The following is a 23,765-nucleotide window of genomic DNA, read 5'->3' as shown; positions in this document are numbered from 1 at the left end:
GGGCTGTAAAGGTCTTTAGGAACTTTGTCCTCTGTCAGAAATACCATAGATGCTGAATCTTACACCTATGATTGCTTCATGTCAGACAAATTGTGGAGTAAATTTGAAATAGATTGACCAATTAAAGTAACATCGTTGTCGAAAACACAACTTGTGTGTCTGTCTACTTTGTTTCTCTGGGAGTAATTCTTTTGTCACACAAACGATAAAATGCATTACTCTCTGCAAACGCACGAGGGCGCCCTTGGGATTGTCCATGTTTTGCTGTCATGGGCATGGCCGTGACTGATCACGCGACTGATCTGTGACATAAATGTGTTCATGAGTTGCTTCAATACAAAAGGTCTTCCGTACGCAAATTGGATGTAACAAACTTTAGGCCAATGAAATTACAGAATTCAGCATTCCTTTCACGTCTCTTTCCCAGTGGGAAAGGCGGCAAGGCTCTTTTTTTGGACAGCCGGTGCTAGTGGTTGCATCGAAACAATTTCCTCCATCTCTCCGCCACTGCCATTTTCTAAGTCTTTTGGCCTTGGGCAGTAAAAATGGTAAGGAAACCAACTCGCAGCGTGAACTTTAAATTTAAATTTAAGCCATTTGATTATTAATAGTTAAAGTTTACCATTGTTGAGTTTTACCTGCTGCAAATTCAGCAGTGGCCAAACAACTATTCCTACCACAAGTTCAGCAGTGGATAGGCTAACCCTACAGCAAGTACATCGGTGGGCCCATACAACATACCAATTAATGTAAAGTTTTCAATTAAGGTTACACCATTATATTCAGTAAAATGCATCACAAGGGAACAAATCTAATTCAGTCAGTAACCATCTTGCATCCATAGTGGCAGGGCAAGTTGTAAAGTGACATTTATTACTGTTCACTTATGACAAACGTGTCGGGTGTCCAGGGCAAGCGCCATGACTGTTTTGCACATGAGCTCAAGTACTTTGCCAAGGGTACAATGTCTTGGTTATTATTAGCAAGTATGCCATTTTTACTTTGACATGTTAAAGAATTTTCAAGAAGTATAATTTCTTAACTGTTATCATTTAATGAATTGGTCAGTGTCCGGGTCAGTGTTGCTAGCCAATAAAAAAGCACTGTTGTCCAAAAACTCAACTTATGTGTCTGTCTTCATGTTCTTTGTTTTCATGAGATTTTGGTGAAAAATAGTGGCTATGTTGAATTGCACGCTGTGTTGCCAAAATATGACCAAATTGAAAATTGTTGTGTCGATAGAAGGCTACTCTAGCACTCAGCTTAATTCCTAGTAAATCAGGAAATCATCACTAAATATATTACGAAAGATACGATATGCACTAGTTTTTTCAGAACATGGCAGCCATCTTAGTTTTGTTCACAATACCAAATATACTGATTTGATTTTCCCCACATACTGCAAGGAATTAGGTCTACTTTTCACTAAACATACGTTAACAAATTTAGGATTATTTAGAAAGTTATGGTGAAATACATAATACATTTCAGAATTTTAGCGAGAAAATTGGCAGCCATGTTGGATTTTTTGAAAATGTGCATTATTGCCAGGAGTTTGTAGCATACACCACCTATTTTCTTAAACAGCAGTATTTTTTGCATACAAATGTTTCAGGGAGCACACCGCGTAGGGTAAACTCATTTTTTACATTCTGGAGCTTCGACTAGTGGGTAACAATTAAATCGGCCAGATCACCTTCTGTACATCCACACATATTATCAAGGAACTAAATAGGCAACTGCAATCGATAAGAGAAATTAGATTGGTTTGGAATAATTTTTGTATGAAAAAGGAGTATTATTATTGTAAAAATATCACGATCTCACCATCATCCCTAATAACGGTATGGTTCTAACTGAGCAGCACTGTGCAACATGGGTGCTCTGAGCTCTGTGGTGAAGTCTGTTTTCTGTAACAAAATCTGCAATTTCTTGACCTCGGGTTTTTCCCATCACACTAATTTTTTGCTCATATGTTAGGGTAGTTACTCTAAGTGTGAAATTAAAAGAAAAAAAGTGGTCGGACAAAATGTCTGTACATAGCCAATTTTGTGCAGCCATTATTAACTTTAGATCAGCAATACCAGGTCACATGAAAAGGTGCTATAGAAGGATTGCATGTCCTGTTTTTTCAATGGCTTCTTGCCATGTAAATGGAACTATCACCAAGCACTAACTGCCAGTGAGAATGATGCCAGATCATATATATATAGAAATAAAAAAATAGAAAACATACGGGTCATGATATAGAGATTTTGCAGTAAGAAATGAAATTGAAGGACAACTGAGTTTAGTACGTGTAATATTCCCAATCACGTATTTCAAGGAATCGTGCCTCATGGACAAGAAAATCAATGATTAGCTTATTGCATGCAGAGCACAACATCTTGGCAACTTGCCATTATCTTATCACACATGCTTTGAGCATGATGAGTCTTGTGACATACAATATGTGCATCAATAATCCTATAAATATGCCCTTCCACTTCATATAAGCTCATGACAATATTGAAAGTTACGAGACAGCTTTCAATTGACGTAATTGTCCTCTGATCTCATATTTTATTCTGAGATTGGAACACATGGGACCTATGTGCAAATGCCATGGTGTATAGATGATTTAGGCATAAAAGGGCAATCATCGTCCCTATTCAATTCATGTGGTACTTCAGTAATTGAACAAGACATCCGAAATTAGCTTTTTTTGGACGGAAACTGTTGACACGTGTGCAGAGTCATCGGTAAGTAGTGACATGGCTTGAAGCCTACATATCTTTGTAAAGAGCTTCCAGTGCCACCTTGTTACATTGTTGTGTTACTGGCTGTCCTTGCTTGCTTATCATCTGCTGTTGAAATGCTTTGCACTGAATCTATTCTGTGCCCATAGATTCACGGTGGTATCAGTGAAGCGACAATCAACAGACATGTGCTCATAACATTTACAAAACGACAGATAATTTCAAGTTTGTACAGAGTTTGGACATTTTGTCCAAACACTTCCACGGTTGGTTGGACAAATGCAGTAAGTGGTTAGAAAGTGCCCAATATCTCACCATAATTTCACGCTCTGTTTACCAAGTGTTCGTGTAGTGCACTGATGGTGTGAGTACGGTTTTGACTGATGTGCATGTGACATGAATGTGTCGTGCATGCACGTCACCATGGCATGAATGCCGTATCTTTACTGCACAATAAATCGTTTATTCAAAGAATCCAGTGTTTCATTTTTGATAGGACAATTTGCCGACCACTTGAGGGCGTGAGAAAAGTGCTTGTTTTGGGGGCTTTGATCTGCAGATTAATCTGGCCTGTGCATTAACCACTTCGTGCCGGGGCATTTTTCAATGTTGATGATGCTGGGCCGGCATGACTATCATTTTGTCCGTTTTCAAAATCCTTAAAAAATTCATCATTTCATTTAACGGTCGTTTATAGCCACACGAAGTAATCTTCAGGCACTACTCTAAGTTGATAGGTGACCGTCATTGACGCCTGAGTATTTCAGCCAGGCCAGCAGCCTTGTAAACAGAGCCCAGATTGTGCGGTGTTATATAACTGTCTTTTGTTCACGAACCTGGCTCAGTGCACTGCTGACCTCTTTTCAATAGGGGCCAGATTAGCGTGCAGCGGTGCTGTATGGCTCATCGCTGCGGTGGTGGAGTGCGTTTGTCCCCGGTAGTAATCTGCTCGCTCTCAATGCCCCAAACCCTGGTATAGGGTTTCAAAACAAGGCTGGATTATCACCACTTTTGAGAGTGAAAAATGCCAGTAATACCCAGCAGCCTGGTCTTTCGTTTGGAGTACGGTCTTTTGATACAGGGCCCTCTTTCCTTTGTCCGAGTTCGGAGACCCTGGCCACCCATATAAACCATATGTCTCCGATCCCGGAGTCCCCGGCAGGAAGTGGTTAACACGCCTTTCCATATGAACGTTTTGGGTGCGTTGTATACACATTGTGTTTCACTTTCACGGACACAAAAATCCACTCCATTGACATAATACAGTATAAAGTGTTACGTTCAGCAGTTAAAATTTCTCTGAAAGCGATTTTGACGGATACGTAATGCTTGGTGCAAGTGTTGACGAGTCTATGGAAAGGCGCCTTTATCCACGCAAGTCAAGAACGTCCTGTGGTCTATGGGATTTTTTGCAAGACAAATTACATAACCTATGCTTGAGTGTTAAAAACAACAGGCAAAGACAAAGAGCAATTTGCTGAATTTTGGTTTTTTTGAAGCAGCAAACTCAAAAAATGGAGTCAATGAGATGATACCCAAAGTAATAACAACCCCCCAAAGCAGCCAATTTTCAAATATTACAGCAAGTGCAAAAGGTGTATATCACTTTTAATCAGCTGGTCACGAAAGAGCCAGTGAAGTACATGTATTTCAAAACGGCAAGGTCATTCTAGAGCAGAGCACAAGGCAGAGTCGGTGTATGGTTGCGCTGATAGCATAGACCTTGCATGCATGTATTGCTGCTTTAAAATGACTACAGATGGGCTTGACAGTGGGCATGCACTGATGAAATACATTACCAAACTGGTTCATTGGATGCCAACTCAAGCACCCTCTGAAATCTTCCTCCTCAGCTCTTGCAAAGCACACAGTATACACAGCAAAGGGCAATGCCCATATGGAAATAAAGTAGAGTTGATTTGGACTGGATAAGTTGACCTTAGCACTGGCAACTGTTCAAAACAACTCCACTTTGCTTCATATCAAGGCATAAGCCACTGTCACATGAACTGAAATAACCTTTGCACCACCACCGCATATTATTTGCAGGCTCTGTTTTTGTTATGCCATGACTGCTTCCATTCTTACCCCTAACTTGCTGCTCCAGGCTTGTAATGACAGAGACTGCTTGATGTAGGATAGAAAGCTTGGTCTGAGCCTTGTCACTCTTGAGATGAAGACAAGTCATACGGCCAAGCTCTTTAAATGCTTCATTGATATCCCGTACTCTGATGCGTTCTCTGGCATTGTTAGCATGTCGGCGTTCCTTCTCCTTCAAAAGCTTCTGCTCTGGTGTCAAAGAATCGTCTCCACTTTCATCACCACTGACAGATGTGAATCTACATATTATGGATAAGTAGATTAAAACACAAAAAAATGAAGCATTTCTTATTTAACTTCATGGGCCTCGAATGGCAGAATCAGACTTTTTACTTGTTGACTGAAGGATCATTACACGTAAGTCATATGCTTTTGCATATTTTTCCAATGGAACACAATTTCTACCATTTATACGCAAAATGGTGACCTTACTTTTTTGTCTATTTGATAGTGCTGTTGATAATACTACTCCTCTTCACCTATTACATCAGTTATAGTTTGAATGGACTTTGATTCAAGATTTTCTAAGGTTCTGTCATTGTGTGTGTGGGGGGGGTGAAAGGGGTACATGCAATATGTGAGACACTCTTTAAACCATTAACCAAGAATTTATGCTGCAAACTGGATCAAAATAAAAAATTTCTTAATTTGACAGTGACTCATTTTCACATGAAAAAAGTTAAATCATATCTTTGACTAATTCCACGTTCACTCTTAAACTAGGTGCAAGCAAACTGATAGCAAAACTGGAGGCTATCATTTCAGTTTGCCGGTTCATTGAAGCACGCAGATATTATACACAAGTATAACCCACGCTTCTTTCTTATACACAGAGCTATATATAGACAACAGCTGGCAGAGATTTTGGAGCAGCTTTAATAGTTTTAATGAGAACTCTGCTTCCTGTGATGAGTGTTTCAAAATCTTGACAGCAGAGGTGATACTTGAGAAAACTGAAAAATCCCCCCAAAATATGCCTCTTTCAGCATGTCTCGCAATCCTCCATTTCAACAATTTAACACACCACATGTACCTGCAGTTTCCTTGGTTGTTGATTTTTCCATTTAATTTCTGATGATATTCATCTTCCCCTTTGCCATCTCCTTTTCTACTTGACTTTTGAGACTTGAAAATTTCCATGGATTTTTCAAGCCTTTCTCAAGTGGAAGATAGCCACTGTGATCACGAAGATCAATGACTTAAAGGGAATGAAAGAGCCGTTTTGAGCCGTGAAAGTGAAGAATTGTACATAAACATAAATGGCATCCGAGAAGTTTTTCGTGAACACGGACAGTACAGTGCATGGCATTTGTGTACAGCTATGCCCAGGCCTTACGGTTCAATAGCATATACCCTCACTATGCAGTGGTATTGTATTGCATTCCAACAGAGTAACAACACAAGAGTGCACGCGTGCTATCAAAACCTCAACTTAATCAACTCCTGCGTTCACTTTTATGCACATCTGGAAAATACTTCTAGTTCCAGCAAGGCCATGCCATATAGCAAATCCAAACATCCTGAACACATTTAAAAAAAAAAAACCCCGAAAAATCCGGACAAATCTCACCCCTGCGACAGAGCACTTAAAACAACAATTTAAAGGCATTCATTGAAAGACACTGGATGAAGAGAGATAGAGGTTACATTCTGAAATGAGCACCTCCCTCCCTAGCCAATGACAGGGATTGAGGCAATACAAGGAATCCAAACTCAACTCATCATACTGTTTTTTACTCTTGGATGCCGCCACTGTTTCTTTCCTTGTACTTTGTGTGGTTGATGGATCCTCACATTCAGCCATTTTACTCTGAGTATCTTTGGAGTTGTTCAGCTTAAGCTTGGTGTCACTGGATGGACTTGTCTTCGGTTTCTTAGGTTTGGGAGTAGGCTTATGGTCTGTGTCCATACTCTGGCTCATCATCTCCCCTTGGACACCTGCTGCAAGAAAAGAAAAAGAAAAAAGAGACAGAAGTACATCATCATTACTGATACACTAGAAAAAGCAGAATGTGAAACTTGGGAGTAGAAAACAAAACCACCAAATGAAGTAGCTGATTTTTGCACTTTGTCAACATGCTAGAGAATGGACAATATAAATACAGACAATCATGTACGATGTGCAGACACCATCAGTGCAACTGCATGATTCCTTGTTGCCGGTGACACAAAGCATTGTCAAAGTGTGTCAAGAGGCACTAGTACCAACAAGTCAACAGGGAGCTGAGCTGGCTTCGATGGCAATATGCTGAACACATTGTTCTCCAATCATGAAGTCATGAGGTCCCTAAAGGTACAACCCTCATAACATAATGTTTCTAAGCCTAACTCTGACTCATGGTAAACACAAATTCACTGGCACAATCAGCCACAATGCTGTATGTAATACAGTGACAAGCCTCCGTTACCCCTCTACATGGGGTATGCATGGAAGCAACATGCATGTACAAGGACTCGCACTAAAGACAGATGTCAGAATAGCAGGACACAAAACCCGGCTGAGATAAAGTATTAGGAAAACAAAGAATAAACAATTCAAAAAGTATTGAGATTTTAGACAATAGGCCATGGTGGTTGAAGTATTTTCTAAATCATCTCATAAGCAGATATTCAGTACTGTAACAAGAAGCACAAAAAGTTGACTATAAAGAAAATCAAATCTATGACTGAAACAACAATTTGTCCAATATGCTTCAAGCAAAAGTTGTGTACCATGAATAGGGTTTCAGCTGGAAAACTTCAATTAATAGCCAGAGCTGTAGCCAAATGTTTGATTTTGTAGCCATTCTACAAATGTATGAGCCAACATTATGTATTTTGGCAGCCAAATTTGTTTGAAAATAAAAGATAAACAAAAGACATGTCATTCACCCTGATTCATTTCAATTTATGTGAACTGCTTTTCAAATGGATCAATTATAAACAGACTAACATTCAATAAAAACTACATCCTGTAAACCTCATATTTCCAGTTGCACCATTTTATATAATGCAAGCAAAATTATGTGGAGACTAAGCGTACTGTTCATAGTCAAGAGTTATGAAGTACATGTACAATGTAAGTACATGTGGAGCCCACGCATACCTGTTCACGGACTTACGCTCAACCGGACTTGGGCCGCGATGATTTTTTTTAGCTTGCCTGACCGGGTAGGCCATGCAGTAAATTTGCATACCTGAATCAAATAAACATTTGCCCAAGATTTCCATGATTCCAAGAAGAATCCATGATTATTATGGCTATTTAATGTAGGCCTTCTGCATGCCCGCAGTCTTTTATTTGACCACATAAATAGTTGTGTTTCTGATTACACAATCGGTCAGTAGGTTGGAAATTTTTTTGTGGGGGGGGGCAATTTTTTGTGCTGATTGAATGGCATGAATGGGGACGACACCATATTCACGAGAATTATGGACATTTCACACAGTGCTACTCAGACAGTCACGACGGAAAATGGCCAACAATGTCCATGTATCGTGTGGTAAGCGTGCGTGATGCATCCAGACCAGCAGGCGATGAACCTTGTGCCACGGCAGGATATTTGTTAAAACAGGCTTGCTTCAAGTACAAGCAAAACAACCTCAAATTAAACTATTGAACACAGAAAATACATACATAAATAAGAGACCAAGTTCAGTGAAGTAACTTGCAGAAAACCTCTTGCAACATCAATTTTTTTTCGACCTGCAGCTTTAGGGTTGCATGCGATATGCGTGTACAGCTGATGTAGAGTAATTGACTGGAATGTACAGTACATGTATAGACTGGTTCTGGTTGCTACATTTCCATCACACGTTCTTTGCATGGGCGCAGCGCGAACCAGAGCAGCTTCGTTTTACGCACTGAGCTTTGCGCACATGCTTTCACCATTGCGACAACGAACATGAATGGGAACTGTTTGTGAAAATTGGAAATTAATACCACTATGGCATTTCAGTGACAAAAAAGGGGTAAGGTTTGTCTAAATTTGCAAAATATTTGCCAAATTTTCTCACCAGGTCAATGAAATAATAGCCTAAATTCTACTTATTTGCCAACTGGCGGGAATGGCGAACAATTCAAAGGGTTTACAAAGTATGGGCTATTTGTAGTCCCATTTTTTTCATCTTGAAAGGGCCAATGACTTTAAACCAACTAAGAAACACATCTGGTGCCATTTTCTACTGAAAGGGTATGACATCCCTCTTTGGTAGATCTTACTGAAAAGTGTTGCTTTGAAACATTTCACCTTCTCCATGCTTTTCATCACAAATATGGGTGCTGTTGCTGTGATGTGACTGAAGGACAATGTTCATTATACAGGTTTTGTTTCAATTGTGCGAACCTATAATTTTCTCACTGACAGGATTCGTCAGGTAATATTTGCTTAATGCCCCTTGTCATGTTCTGACACAATGTATCAGTGAAATACCAGAAATGACAGCAAATCTAGGTGGTGACATAGCTGTATATGTGAAACAGTTGTAATCATCCTGAAATGTTCACATTTTGCTCATGAAATTCCAAGTAATTAACATAATAACCATAAAGACAGCAAAATTCCTTAATGTGGAATGCAAGGAAAACTGAAAATGGGTTGAAATGGGGAAACTATGTGAACGTTTCCATAAACTGCATTTTAAAACACTGCACTGCACTTCAACACTGCATGCATTATAAAAATTGCTGGGGGGGGCTGACCTGATTGTAGATTTTCAGGAATTTCAAAAGTGTGGAAGGAAAGATGGAAACAAAGTAACGAACAAATCAGTCAGAGGCTAAGGGAGGAAAAATTCACAAAGAAGTAGGAGAGATGACTTGCAGTAATGCACAGAGACCCTTGGGTATAAATCGGTGGCTAGCCCAAACAACCAACATTGTACATGTACAAGGTGATGTGGGTTATGTCTTGCATTTATGCGGACAACTATTGAGCTTATACATGCACATCTGTTTGGTGTTTTACTACTATGACACAGGTCAACATGACCTGGTACAGGAGAAACTACACAAATATGATAATGATGCCATTTCCTTTCAAAAGATGCACACGAACCCAGGACCTGTACAGTTGTAATCCATGATTACTTTGTTTATAATATGAATGGCATCAAGAACAGCTTCAGTAGAATGACCAGAGATGCAAAATACATTGGGTTGTTGTATTCATGTTGTTCTTAACCACTTCAATCCTTGTACTATAGTTAGTAACAAAACCAAATGGCCAGGGCTCATTGAAAGCTAATTCTGAACTCATAAATGGACAACTCTCCTCAAGACATGTTTTAAAGCATACATATAGTTCTCATGAAATTTTAACTTTTTAGCAAATCAGATTTTGTGTAGTTTTCTACATTTAACCCCAAAATGGACAGAAAGTGAACAATTCTCTGAATCTGGTCACCTGAATAAAAACAAATTACCCATAATGTAAGCAGTCAAGGAAACCTCAGCATATGAACATTATACAAGAGATGTTTTACCATTGAATGGCTGTTGAGTTTGGCTCATCTCAGATGCAGACACAGGTCCTGCCACTGCATTCCTTTCCACAGATGGTGACCCTGACTGAAAGCAACACAAACATCCCCACATTAATCAGTGTATAAGCTCTACCACATTGTCCTTTCAGCTTGTCAATGCTTAATACTTCAAAGAATACATTACATTTGGGCTTAAAATGCTATTGGGAATTTAACATGTACACTACCACATTTAAAAAAATGAGTGTTTGAAAAAAAATCACTATTGAAGCGGAGTATTTCTACCAAGTTGTTTTATGCACATGTGCATGCATGAATGATGCAGGCCTACATGTACATATGTCCACACATGAAAGTCTTACTACAAAATACAAATGTATTTGTTTGCATGTTTCATTGTCTGCATCAAGCTGGACAAATTTTCCTTGTTTGAATGCACAGTAGGTCCTTAAAGACCATGAAGACCTACAAATGCATGTAGGGCTCATTCACAGAGATAGTCACTCAGGCAATTTGAGTTGCGTTTTCCAGTGTTTCCCTTTACAAACCATGAAACCGGTGGCAAAGTGTGCTATACACATGTACTGCTGTGAGCATGACATGTTTATTGGAACAGTCAAATAACGTGGATACAGTAGATTGGTAGATTCCATGCTCTTAGGGCCAACTGACTCAAGGCTTGTAGGTCCATGGTTCTATTAAAGAGTCACTGTCACCAGAATCTCATTAACATGATAATTAGTTTAAAAAGAAAATTCAACTCATTATTCATTACTTTCACTAGACTCAACATTCCTGTTGCAATAACTAACATCAATGTAACAGAGTATCTTACACAGCGCTATATAAAGCAGTATACCAGCAAAAAGAGGCAAAAATTATATACAATTAAGAATTGGGAAATTTGTAAAGTCTTGAATTTATCACCAGTTTGTCAGCCTAAAAAAAGGGAGTTCCCATTCTTTGTGTAGGTGGTGTGTGGGAAATGGCAACTTTTCTTGCCAAGTAAAAAGTATCAGACAAGTACAGGTAGTTCAAGGTAAAGTTTATCACAACAGGATTATCCACTGTCAAGGAAGTGCTGTGACTGACATAACAGTTCTACTCTTCATGCCTGTGAACATCCTGCTTTGTAAATTACAACTTGCTGATAGCATCACGTGCAAATCATGTTCTTGTCTGTATCTTTGTAATCTACATGTACACAGAAATCAACTTCCCAGTCTGCCTTGAAAAAACCCCCAAAATTGAAGAAATGTGACTCACTGAATAAATCCTGAGCAGTGTCAACGGAGACAAACACTGTGGATAAGGCTTGGGATTTAGGCATTTCTATACTACTACTACATACATTTTTGTCCGTTTACATGTTTGTCCGTTTCAATTTAGTATTTTTTTGGCCCTAGCAGTCAAACACACTTGGCATGCACTCCGGATTTTGTAGCTGTAACTTCATCCTTTTCTTGGGATTGGGCACAGAAGCTGGGAATGAAAGACCTTCTACAAAAACACTGACATTATGGTGTTTTCACAAGAATAAAACTATATCCCAAGGAAATAATAGCAAACTATACCATCAATTCTAACCAGTTATAGCTTCCAAGAAACTGACTTTGTTGAAGAGACAGATTCTCCTTGAAAGCAATGGCAAAACTAGGGCTAATTGTCTAGGAGGGCACCTGGTGCACTTTAAAGGGGGTCCCACATGACAATAAGCTACAACTGCAAATCTATATAAACTTAACAGAGATTATTCACATTTTTTTGGGGGGGTCACTTGCCCCCTGTGGGCCCCCCATTACACCACTGTTTGAAAGGCTTAAACAACACAGAGAAGCATTATGGAGGGAGGATTCTGTAATTGATACAATGATTGACAAGGTAGAATAAATGAAGTCTGTTGATACTACCATGAAGTAGCGACTAGCAGTCTGCCAAGAAGTCTGATTGCCTGACTTCATGGTAAGAAGTCACACTAGGTCATGGACAACATGTGTGCACATCTCAACATCACAAACAAATTAATGATACAACTGCAAACAGATTGGCATCACTGATACTTGTAAATGAAAAAGCAAAAAGAAAACACAGATTATTTTTCGAACATAAAAGGCTCTTTTTCACCCTTCTCCAAAATATTATGAGCAGAAATAGAAATGTTAACAACAGAAAATGTTGAAAGTAACATTCTTCTGTTTGATATGGGTAATTTACATAAACACTAAACACACACGTTGATAGAAGTGTATTAAGAGGATTCCTTGCACGAATTGAGATAAAATTGACAAATATGAGGTTAAGTACCTTGAAGAAAAAACTTGACACCAAATAGTTTACACACAGTTCCATCTACAAAAGAAACTATCAAAATAAGGCTCCAAACTTTAATCATGACCACAAATGTGACCCAGCACATCAAAATCAGGAATAAGTCTCAATTTGACTTTTTGAGATACGTACGTGGTCAGAAAGAAAATTTCATATGCTTTCAAATAGTACGTATAACAAGTGTGTTGCTTTTGTTTTGGTTTTTGACTTATAATCTGATGAACATGACAAGTCATTTAAAATTTTATGAAATTCTTTTTCTGGCCATGTACATATCTCAGAGTCAATTTGAGACTTATTCTTGATTTCGATGTGCTGGGTCACAAATTTATTTTTCATCTGTTCCAATTCCTGCCTTCAGCCTTGGGAAATTTAAAGGTTTAGATTTACCTGCTCCTGTAGCAAACAGAAGCAGAAGCTTCAACTAATGAAATGAACGGTTGTGCAGAATGAATTCTTAAAAAAGCAAATGCTTTTCCCATCCATGTGTAAGTTCAACAACAAAAAGTGCAAGCTGGGTCATGTGAGACGCGCAAATTAGTTCAAAGAAGTATCACAAGAAATGTGTTGCATCAAGTCCAAAAGGCTGGTGGAATAAAACCATTCCTGATGATACAAACAACTTGACCAATAACTCCAGCTTGTATATAACTCAATATCTTTACATCATAACAGAGAGTACTGTGTCCAAGAATCTTTTGTAGAATCCTTGAATCTGTGCTTCAGGCTACATCCATTTCACTTCATTTTGAATAATGGAGGAACTCACAGATGTTATTGGTTCTCTGTGGATGTAGCACAATTGGCTGCAGTCCTGGTGCAAAATAAATACAGCCTGAAATGTGTCACCAATTAGCTCTAGAAGAAAATTGAAACAGTGCAGCTGTGCTGTCTATTATTAAATGATTATATTCAAATTAAATCTTGATTATTTTGGAGTTAATGCACTTGGACAATACAATGACTTTTCAGTGGCAAAGCAAGCCTGTCATGGCACTGATTAAAGTGCATGCACTTTAACAAGGAAGTTGCACTACACATGAATTAAATATTAGATTTATCTGAAAAAAGGGCTACTTGCCCAGCAAGTGCCTTTAAAATCAAAATTGATAAGAAAGAACATTTTTCTGACACACTGCAGTCATAATTGTTGTAACAGAATTTATAATACTGTTGCCTCAGAAAAGCTACATGTATTCTATTCAAACATTTAAGGCTAAAGAAAGCTTGGCACCTATCTATAAGGTTCCGGTAATTGCTTATGACACTAAAGCTGAGCTACAAACATGAAATAAGCAAATTCACATACACTGGACTTACCTCTTAGTTTCCCTCAAGTCTACTTTTACCTGATTAAAAACCTACCAAAGCATTTACTGTATTAGAGTACTGATACCTACATGTACAGTCACACACACAATGCCAAATTGCAAAATTCCCTTTAAGTTTACAATGGAGAAAAAACTCTGAGAAATAACACAAACCAAAATGCAATAACAGAAATCAGAGGAAGTAACACAATGAAAAATTGGTTTTACCCAATAGCAGTAAGGATATCCATAGTAACGCAGTGAAGGATGAGGTGGGGGTTGTGGAATGTTGGAGTCCAATGGTGAGTACCACATTGTTATCACAGAAGCGTGTGTCACAACTCCAAAGCTTTGGGATGTTTACTACTTGTCAACTTGCCAGGTAAGTTACCAAGAAGTCTTATGATGCAGTTCAAGTAAGCAGCTTCAACAAATTCTCATCAGCAGTACGCACCACACTCAACCTAAGTAAGCCGTGCTCGCTTTCATTCACAACATGAACTCCCTGCTTGTACAGCTTGGGAAACTTTACTAATTTCAGAACTTACAAAGGGTCAACCTATTAAAACAGGGGTGTCAATTTGACATGGCTTAAATCATTCTGTGTTCCTGCAAATAACAACTCAAATTTCATATTTCATATATCTGTAATGTCAATCCCTTTTTGACAGAAATCACTGGGACTAATCTGGTTTCTATTCAAATTAAAAGTTTCTATCAGAAATTGCTGATTTTGAGCATTTTCAGCTTGGTAAAAATGGTACATCCCCAATGATAAAGCACCCTACACACACCTGCACCTGTAACTTTCATTTCCTTCTAAATTCACGAAGCGAAACAGGAAAATAGGACAACACTTGTCCCAAGTGATCTGGATAACTAATTTCCTACTCTTTAAACACCAACACGCATACAAACACGAGCCAACACCACACATGTTATCCACTAACATTTTGCAGACTTCAGGAAATTAAAAGCAGGAAAGGTTTAGACTGAGTTTTTCAAAGTCAAGCCTAAGAGGGAAAGTGGGGCTGTTGGCAAGGAGGTTGAGCTTGAGAACCAAATAGAGACAGAATGATTGCATTTACATGTATATCTCTCCACTTATCTGTTTAACTTCAAAACTATTAGCTAAAAATATCTGACTACTTCAGAAGCTGTTATTAGAGTTGCAAGTATTAATAAGCAGGTTGTCTAGGTCTGGTGCAGCACACTGACCATATGGTAGATTCATGAGTGTAATCTTGACTATTCATTTTGATATTTAAACATGATGACGTGCCTCTATAGTATATTATACAGTTATTTACCAAACAAAATCTATCAATAGTTATGGTAAGAGATGATATAAAGAAAAACAAATGAACAAAGAGTTTAAGTAAAAGACATCATTTGTGATGTTTTTATCAGTTTACTTATTACCAAGGTCTATGATCAGAGCTGAGCAGGAAAATAAACAACACACAATGAGTGAAGAAACCTCCCCTGAGCTTAAACAAGATAACTTATCTTCCAGTCAGTTAGCAATGTTCTTTGCCTTACATGCAGGCCAAGTTAGTAAAACTGACCACTGCTGTGATGGCGTAGAGTTCTTTCATTTAAGCATTTGCATTTAGTGGTCAGTTCCTTGGGTTAACCTCTCTCCCTCACCTACAGCGTTCCTAACTCCTCCCTCACACTTCCCCTTGTTAAGTGTCTTGAGACCTCGCCAATAATTCAATTCTTTCTCTTCCCTAAACCAGGCATGTCAAATACTCTTGAGGATTGTCAACTCTGCAAAAGCTTGACAGAACCTGGCAATTGTTTACAGACTGCAGTTTCTATTTTCCACAGAGGAAATCAACTTTGAAAGGAGTTATGAAAAGGGGAGGATGTAACTTGTGTTTGGTGCTTATTAATAGAAGCTGACAGGGTCCCAAGAGTGGCCAGGTTTTCTCCATTCTGACAGAATGTTCCTTACCAAGCAAATTACCTTAAATGCTACATTTCCACTTTGGCATCCAAAGTTACTCACCGTGACAACTAAGTTTGCAAAACAGGTACCCCCATTTAACAGAACATGTCCATCATCCGAGTCAAGAATATTTATTAATGCAGTGTTTTTGTTTACATCATAGTTTGAAATAATAAACAACCTCTTGTTAACCAGGTACTTTACAGAAGTGATCCACAACATAAATGTAGTATACCACCATGGGTGACCACGGTGAAGTCCGTTTTCTCAGTGCATTATGGCAAACACTGGCATTCACGTTTACACTTTTAGAGATGTCATTCAAGTTCAAATTGTACTTGTGTTTGTCTGGTAGCACATGTAAACAATGAAAAACAAGTGATAAACTGTATGATTACAAGAAGTGTAGAGTTAGGTTGAAAACTCACGCTCTAAGGCAAAAGCTTGGCAGGGTGTGACTGTGTGCATTTCCATGCTTTACTTATCTACTGTAGTAAAGAATTCATCATTTTGTTTCTCAAGAGAATGAATATTTTAAAACAACGCAATATTCCTTAAATCTGTAAAACTCCCAACTTCAGGGGAAAAAACAGATGATACCTTCTTGGTACTACTTCAAGTTTTACATAATCATTACATGTTCCCCCTGTGCGTGAGCATACAAGTTGTCAAGAAATCTTACCATGTGTGGATCTATATACTGGCCTGGTGGAGCAAATGACGGGCCTACACTGATAGCTGCAGCAGCACCTGTATGCGCTGGAGGTGGTACCATGCCTGCTGGGTGATTTGGCATGGCCTGAAGAGCTCCTTCAGCATGTCTCTGTAGGACATTAATTGCATCATCAAGTCTCTCTTCCATACGACTTTGCTATACACGTAAATGAAAACAAATATATAAGCAACAATTTGGTAACCAAATAAAATATATTATGGCAGGCCAAATCCTGAGGTGCACAATTTTTAGTAATTGCAATGAATAAACATGAATAGCAATATTCTAGCAGTGATCTTCCGAAGGTAAAAAAGTTAGTGTATAAACATGCCAAAACTACAGTAACAGAACTGTTGAAATAATATAGACTTATACCAATGAATGAAGATGACTCTCGTGATAAGGCCCCGGTGATGCCTGAGTGCTTGATCTTGGCCATGGTCCTGTATAATTCAGAAAAAAATTCAAATTATTACATCAACTGTAAATTTACTTGATTACTTTAAACCTGCTGGAACACATCCAAACTTGAATGTGTGTAATGTGATATTTCACTTTCTAAAGAGAATACAAAGTTACCAACAAACAAAGGAAATGCATTATAGTAATTTTTTGTTTTCCTGATCTTATACTTTTCAGAAGGTTGCTGTTAAAAATTTCATCTTGAGGCCCTTTCACATGAACGACGGAAGCACACATTTGGCGCTGAGTGTCTGCTGCAAGGGTCACCTGCGATTTCATCGCAAGTTTTCAGGTGGTACAACGCAGCACATTTAGGGAACATCCCTCATTTTGCAGCATTTACATGTGTATCACTGGTACTGCGATATTCGTTGACAAGTGGAATGATAAGATACCGGTAATCTTCCTGCCGTATATAGGCATGCTTTTGGCAAGTTCCCATGAACATTTATGCATGAATTTGCCAACGGCAAAACATTATTTGCCTGATGGAGGCTTCTCTGGCTATGCATCTGTCTGTCTCCTTAATTTTGTGACAATTCCGGGCCATTCCATTCATTGGACCCACGAGTAGATATATCAGCAGGATGATTCTCACTTCCAGTTGGTAGCAGTTTTGTTACCAGAGTGGCACTTTATTAAGATAGGGTCAATTCTGTGAATTTGGGGTTCACAAGTGTGACATTTTCGGTGTCCCTGCTATTACACTTGACCTGTCATTGAAATTTACTTTAAGCTGCATTTATTTGTTTGACAGTTATTTTGCATTACTCAATCACTCATACAAATTAAAAACTATGTTCTAAACTTGCAAAGCTTTGTCAGGTGTGACAGGGACACAAAAAAAATTAGACCCGAATTCATAGGATGACCCATACAGCCATCCAATTTGTAGACAGAAGATACCAAACTCGATCACTGAAAATACTGTGAAGAATTATTTCTTCTTTGTTGACCAAGACATTAAAGAATTTTTTTAAAATGGAATGTGAAGTCCAGTTTGTTTCTGGCATGCATGACTCCCAAGGATAAGACCCGAAATTCACAGATCTCATTCCCGCCCCTTGAATATAAAAACACTGTACTAATGCATGCATGGCAACAGATGGCGACAAAACTTTCACTAATGGGCAGTATACTTATGAATTGCCATTTTGAATGATTGCAACAGCAAAGGTGAGCATGCGCATAATGGGCTTCAACGCACACTATCCTTGTGAAAATTACGTGCCTTACATGCACATGATCAATCCTGTTGATAACCACACAGATTTTGCATTCTCGCGAAATTTTGGAGGAGGTCTGGATCCATGTGACAATCACTTAGGACCCTTGTGATTTTGTGACAGGGATACACTACCACCCGACAGTATTTATCTGTAAGGGCGACATATACAGGGTTGATAGTGTCAAGACCCGTCCAAATTCAAAGGTTTTTAATGACTTTTATGGTCCATTTTCAAAGATTTTTTAATAACTTTCATAATCATTATGTGCAATTCTCCTTTGACGTGAGAAAACAGTAACAACTGTCGAAGATTCGCAGATCAGCACACCTAAAAAAAAACTTAAACCTGTCTTGAAAACACAATACAATTATAACATACAAAATGTAAAAGAAGAAAATTCAGTGACTTTTCATGACTTTATTCACTTTTCTACAACATTTAATGACTTTTCCAGGAATTTCATGACCACAATAAAATTTAGAGAATGTTAAGGAATTTAATGATCTCTACGAAGCCTGATATATGCGATGAATCGCAAGGGACCTGCTTTCAGTGCTTACATGAAAGGGTCAAGAGATTATTCTTGACCGAAGCTGGTGGCATATTCAGGTAGAGGAGGGTACACTACCAAGGAGACTGATCATCCCCTCCAGAACAATACTAAGAGATGAATAACACAAATTGATGTTTAACTAAGCATGCATGTGATCGAGATTTGGAAATGAAGAGAAATCCACAACACTTTGAGAGGGCTGGAGCAATGACAATGACAATATGTGTCCTTTCTGGACATGTAAAATGGCTAATAAGGCATGATATATTCCTCACATTACAGATAAGATTTTTATGGGTACAACAGAGGAAATCACTCTCCTCTATTAAGAGTGATACAGCCCTGACAAGGCATTTCGGCCAGTCCATGTTAGCAAACTTGATGGCAAAAACTGCTCATCTGGCTATAGTGTCTCTGTTCTCAGCTTGGTGTTGTTTTATCACTGTGACGAATAGCTGCGATGTTGCACCTTAAGTTGTTTAGTACTGGCCAGGTACCACTTCAAGAGTTCACACCAGGCACTAGGTTTTGTCATCTGGGGTCCCAGTGTGTTTGGTAATGTCCGGCACAAATATATCAGGAGGGTAAAAAGAGGTTGACTGATTCTTGGTGAGGAAACCCAACGTTGGGATGAGGCGGACGTTCCCATCAGATGTGGCCATCAGCGATGGATAAGGCTTTGAGTTCGCTGCCTCATTGTGAGGTAGTAACTGCCAGCAGAAAGGCCAGCTTCACCATCAAGATGAGCAGTAGTGCTTCACTGAGTGGCTCTAAGGGGGGACCGGTCAGAAGTTGAAGATCCGCTGACAAGTCTCAAGTGGATAGTAGTCTTAGACACTCACGGAACATTCCCTGGAGGAGGTGTCTAAAGGCATTGTTGTTGGACACAGTCGAACCACCAGGGAAACCATCATGTATGGCTGTGATGGCCGAATGGTAAAGACCTGTAAACATGACTTAACTGATGCACGAAGAAGTCTGCCACTTATAGTCACAAGAAACTTCGGCTGGAGCAAGATTTCGCTCCGCACACCATGAAGTAAAATGCTGTAGTCTGGGATCATAGATGTTGCGTGTAGTTTGGCATCGGCTCTTTGAGGCTATCTCAGCAGCTTCCTCAGAAAGTCCTGCTGAGCGAAAGGATCGTTTTGACAATGGCCAGTAGGTCAGATGTAGAGACGCCGGATGATGATAAAGAACAATGTACTTCGGTTGGTGAAGCAGATCCGGTCTGATGGGAAGGACAATTGGCATTCAGACGATCAGTCTGGTTATTTGATGCAACTAGGGCTGGTGTGTCAGACTGGGGCAATAAGAAGCACTTGGCACTATTCTCATTTGATCTTGGAGAGAACTGTCGGTATGAATGATATTGGGGGCAATGCGTAGGCCAGCTTCTCTTCCCAGTTGATTTGGAGAGCATTTGTTGCCAAGGCTTGCAGGTGATAGAATCTGGTGCAGAACACCAACTGCTTCACATTCTCTACTGAAGTGAACAGATCGATGTTTGTTTTTTTTCACTTCGGTGAAAATATGCCCAACAACGCTGGAGAGAAGGGTCCATGCAATTGGGTGCATTTTGACTCGGGAGAGGGTGTCCACGATAGAGTTGTTGATACCGGGAATGTGGGCTGCCTGGAGGTCAAAGTCAAGGTTCTGGTCCAAAGGAGTACCTGTCTGGTCAGGAGGCAGAGACAGGGAGAATGTGTGCCCCCTCCCCCAACAGTTGATGTATGACACTACAGTGGAGTTGTCCAAGCATATGAGACTGTGTCTGCCTGTGACGCTCGAATGAAGGGACTTAAGGGCATTGAAAACTGCCTGGAGTTGCAGGATGTTGATGTGACTCCCCTGCAGTTAGAGGTCCCAAGTTCCTGATAATTGAAGGGGGGGTAGGGAGGCTTCCCAGCATAGGTGGGAGGCATCTGTAGTTATGACCACATCTGGGCTCGCTCTGGGGAAGGAGACTCTGGAAGAGTGGTTCCCCTCGCCAGCCAGCACTGGAAATGGGGACAAATGAAGTCAGTTATTTAGTTGATTGAGTCCCATTTTGGGAGGTAAAAGGCCAGGAGATGAAGTTGCGATGGCAGCATATTGAGCCTGCAGGGTGGGATGTGGTCCACCATGCTGGCCATCAACCCCAAAAGACGGAGCTAGACACAGGTTGTTTACTGATATGCCGATGATCAGCCAGCCGTTAAAATACTGGAAGAGCATGACATCCTGCTTTTGAAAAACTCTGTGACAGTGACAATCTTTGCCACTTTCGTAAAGACCCTTGGTGAGGTGGAGAGGCCGTAAGGGGAGAGCAGTGAATTCAAACAGGTTCCTACTGTACAGGAAGCACAGGTATTCGTAGCTCTGTGGATGAATCGTTATATGGAGGTATGCGTCCTTCCGGTCTATGGAAGAGGCCCAGCAGGGAATGGGGGGGGGGTAACATGGGCTGGTTTATCTCACTTTATTGCTCTTCTGAGGTGGCTTGGCTGACTAGGAGGTGGAGGAACAGCCATGGTTCGTCAGGTGACTGGGCAGACGAAAAGGCCAAAAGGAGCCTAAGTTCATGTGATGTGTGGACCTAGGAGGCTGAGCACAGCATTCATCCAGTCGGGACTGGTGAATTGGATCCGAAGGGGGCGGATTACAAAGACCAAGCTTGCGTGTTGTTTTGATTCACTTGACCTTGGACTAGACAATGACTTTGATCCCCAGTGGTAGACAGAGGGAACTAAGGGTAGAGTCTTTACTGAAAGTCTGGGAATTAGCATGGAAATCTCAAGTACAGCATACACCACCATTAGATCAATCTGCAGACTGATTCTGTTGGTCGGGGGAGGGGGGGCTGCTGAATGAATCACCACACAACCTCATGGAACCCAACAAACCCGGGGTTGCCTGATGACCCTATATATACTAGGAAAGCGGGTCTGTGGAACAAATCGCCGCACTACCTCCAGGTAGCCCACGTGAAGTATCCTCGAAAATTACATCTTCGCGATTCGTGCCGCAACAACTCAACACGTGGACTGCAGACGTTAGGGGCAGTCAGTGTACATGTTTACTGTTTCCATTAATCGCCATCAAAAGAGCCAGGGAACTACACCACGTGAGGCACCACAAGGTGCTGTGTGACCAGTCTGAGGGTAGCCTGTGACTTTACTCAAGGCATGGGTTGCTACCTGGACACACGACGCGCACCTCTGCCATTGGCACGACGAAGACACCAATGTGATTGATGAGCCAAGCGCGGTGCACCGATGCCTGACGTGCCTTGACTGAAAGCTAGCCGTGATTCAGCCCGAGGTGCTGTGTGTATATTCTGCATGTACTGCACATGTATGCACTGCGTGCGTTGGGTTTGAATACAACAGAGAACTATTGGTATCATGTGAGTGGCAATGTGATGTACACAATTCTCTCAACTCTGTGACAGTAAAGGCAAAAAACTTATCCTGTTACTGGTAACGTGTAAACTGACATTTTAAATTTTAAGGGAGTAAACTGGTTTTGTGTTGTTATGAGAAGGCCTAGATCCTGTTTAGGTTGCATTTTCAGTTACTGTAGGTAAAAACATCGGATTGGATTTGACATTGGCTGATGTTCCAAGCAAACATTGGACATTGGATCAGCAGTTAAAACCTACATCAGTTGATCCCTACAATTTTTAGTGTCTCCACTGACAATGCAAAACCTAACTTCTTTTGGAGGATGATTTCAAGTATACCATGTTTCTTCCCAACTGCACAAATGCCTGTCCAAGCACTTCATAATGAAACAAAAGTTCACTGTAATAAGACTAGTTCAAGGTAAGCAGATAATTACTTTGCTGTTGATGAAGCAAGAAATTCAATTTGATTATGGTTATGCTGTACTGTACTAAAAGCTAAACCAATTATTGGGGGTTGTATGTTGTATGTCTCCAGTCTGAAGGCATAGCCCTTTCAGCATACTGAATCCTCATCTGGTTCCTATGTCAGATTACACACACCAATTCCAGGTGATCATTCCACGCTTATGTGGCCATCAATTGCCCATGCAGCTAAACCCTTGAAAAAACAAGAATCCAATCTACAAACCAGCTGTGTTGGGGACAGCACTCTATTAATGGCCACAGTTCGGTCTGTGGTTAAAACAGAATGGAAAGTCATTACTTCCATTCTTGACCTTGGAACAGTTTGGCAAAAGTGCATATGGAGCCATGAGTAGATGCCCAAGCAGTCTACAGACTGGATACAACTGGATCTCTCACAATGTTACAAGGGTGTTGGCAAAATCTTACATTCTATGCTGATGGTGTGTATGCTGGATAAATCAATCACTTTATTATATCAATGTCAAAGGTACAGCATCACATTCACAAACAACCAAGTTTTGCAAAACAGATCCCCATGGCAGATTTGACTGAAGATAAGTGAACATTTGCACCAGACAGTATGAAAGGACAAATAGGATTTCACCTGAAGACTGGCAAATAACAACGGTAAATGCTGACTCAATTGAGATTGATTTGGTAGAATGTACATGTACATATAACCATACAGTGACTACAAGTGTGTCAAGAACTATTACTGTTTCAGGAACAGAATAGCTGTTTACTTCAGTTTAAAAGATTAAAATTATTGAATTGAGATATTAGCTTGGGTTGTTAATTTCTCTCCAAAAGCACTGCATGTGGATTTCCATTAAGGAACTAAATGACTCATGTGAACTGGTTGATAAATTTAAAAAGTAATTGGAACTTACAGATTCTTCACTTCAAATTTTTAAGTTAAGTTTATTTTGAAAATGGCAGAATGTCCTACATACATTTTATGATTTTAATGTATTTCACGTCTGTGATAAATGGAAAAGTAATCAAGCATATTTTTAACATCCCAGAAAAAAATATGAAACTCAAGTTCTCTGCAGACCCC

General features: G+C 39.8%; 1 protein-coding gene across 7 annotated transcripts in view; it reads right to left on the bottom strand.

The window, feature by feature from the left end:
- Positions 1–23,765, bottom strand: part of LOC110977378 (transcription factor 12-like) — a 219,064-nt gene that overhangs the window by 24,140 nt on the left and 171,159 nt on the right. For 5 of the 7 annotated variants that reach the window (XM_022231438.2, XM_022231444.2, XM_022231445.2 and 2 more), the window contains 5 exons: positions 16,984–17,051; positions 16,576–16,764; positions 10,302–10,386; positions 6,557–6,779; positions 4,827–5,077 (listed from right to left, as the gene is read on the bottom strand). In XM_022231438.2, coding sequence (XP_022087130.1) covers positions 4,827–5,077; positions 6,557–6,779; positions 10,302–10,386; positions 16,576–16,764; positions 16,984–17,051 — 816 coding nt within the window. The remainder of the gene's footprint in view (positions 1–4,826; positions 5,078–6,556; positions 6,780–10,301; positions 10,387–16,575; positions 16,765–16,983; positions 17,052–23,765) is intronic. The other 2 variants (XM_022231442.2, XM_022231440.2) reach the window with 2 other exon arrangements.

The sequence above is a fragment of the Acanthaster planci genome, linkage group LG08 (genome assembly GCF_054643075.1).
Source record: "Acanthaster planci isolate LZ-2023a linkage group LG08, COTS_SCS, whole genome shotgun sequence".
Classification (NCBI taxonomy): Eukaryota; Metazoa; Echinodermata; class Asteroidea; order Valvatida; family Acanthasteridae; genus Acanthaster; species Acanthaster planci.
The sequence above is the reverse complement of the archived record's forward strand: the minus strand, read 5'-3'. Positions and strand labels throughout refer to the sequence as shown.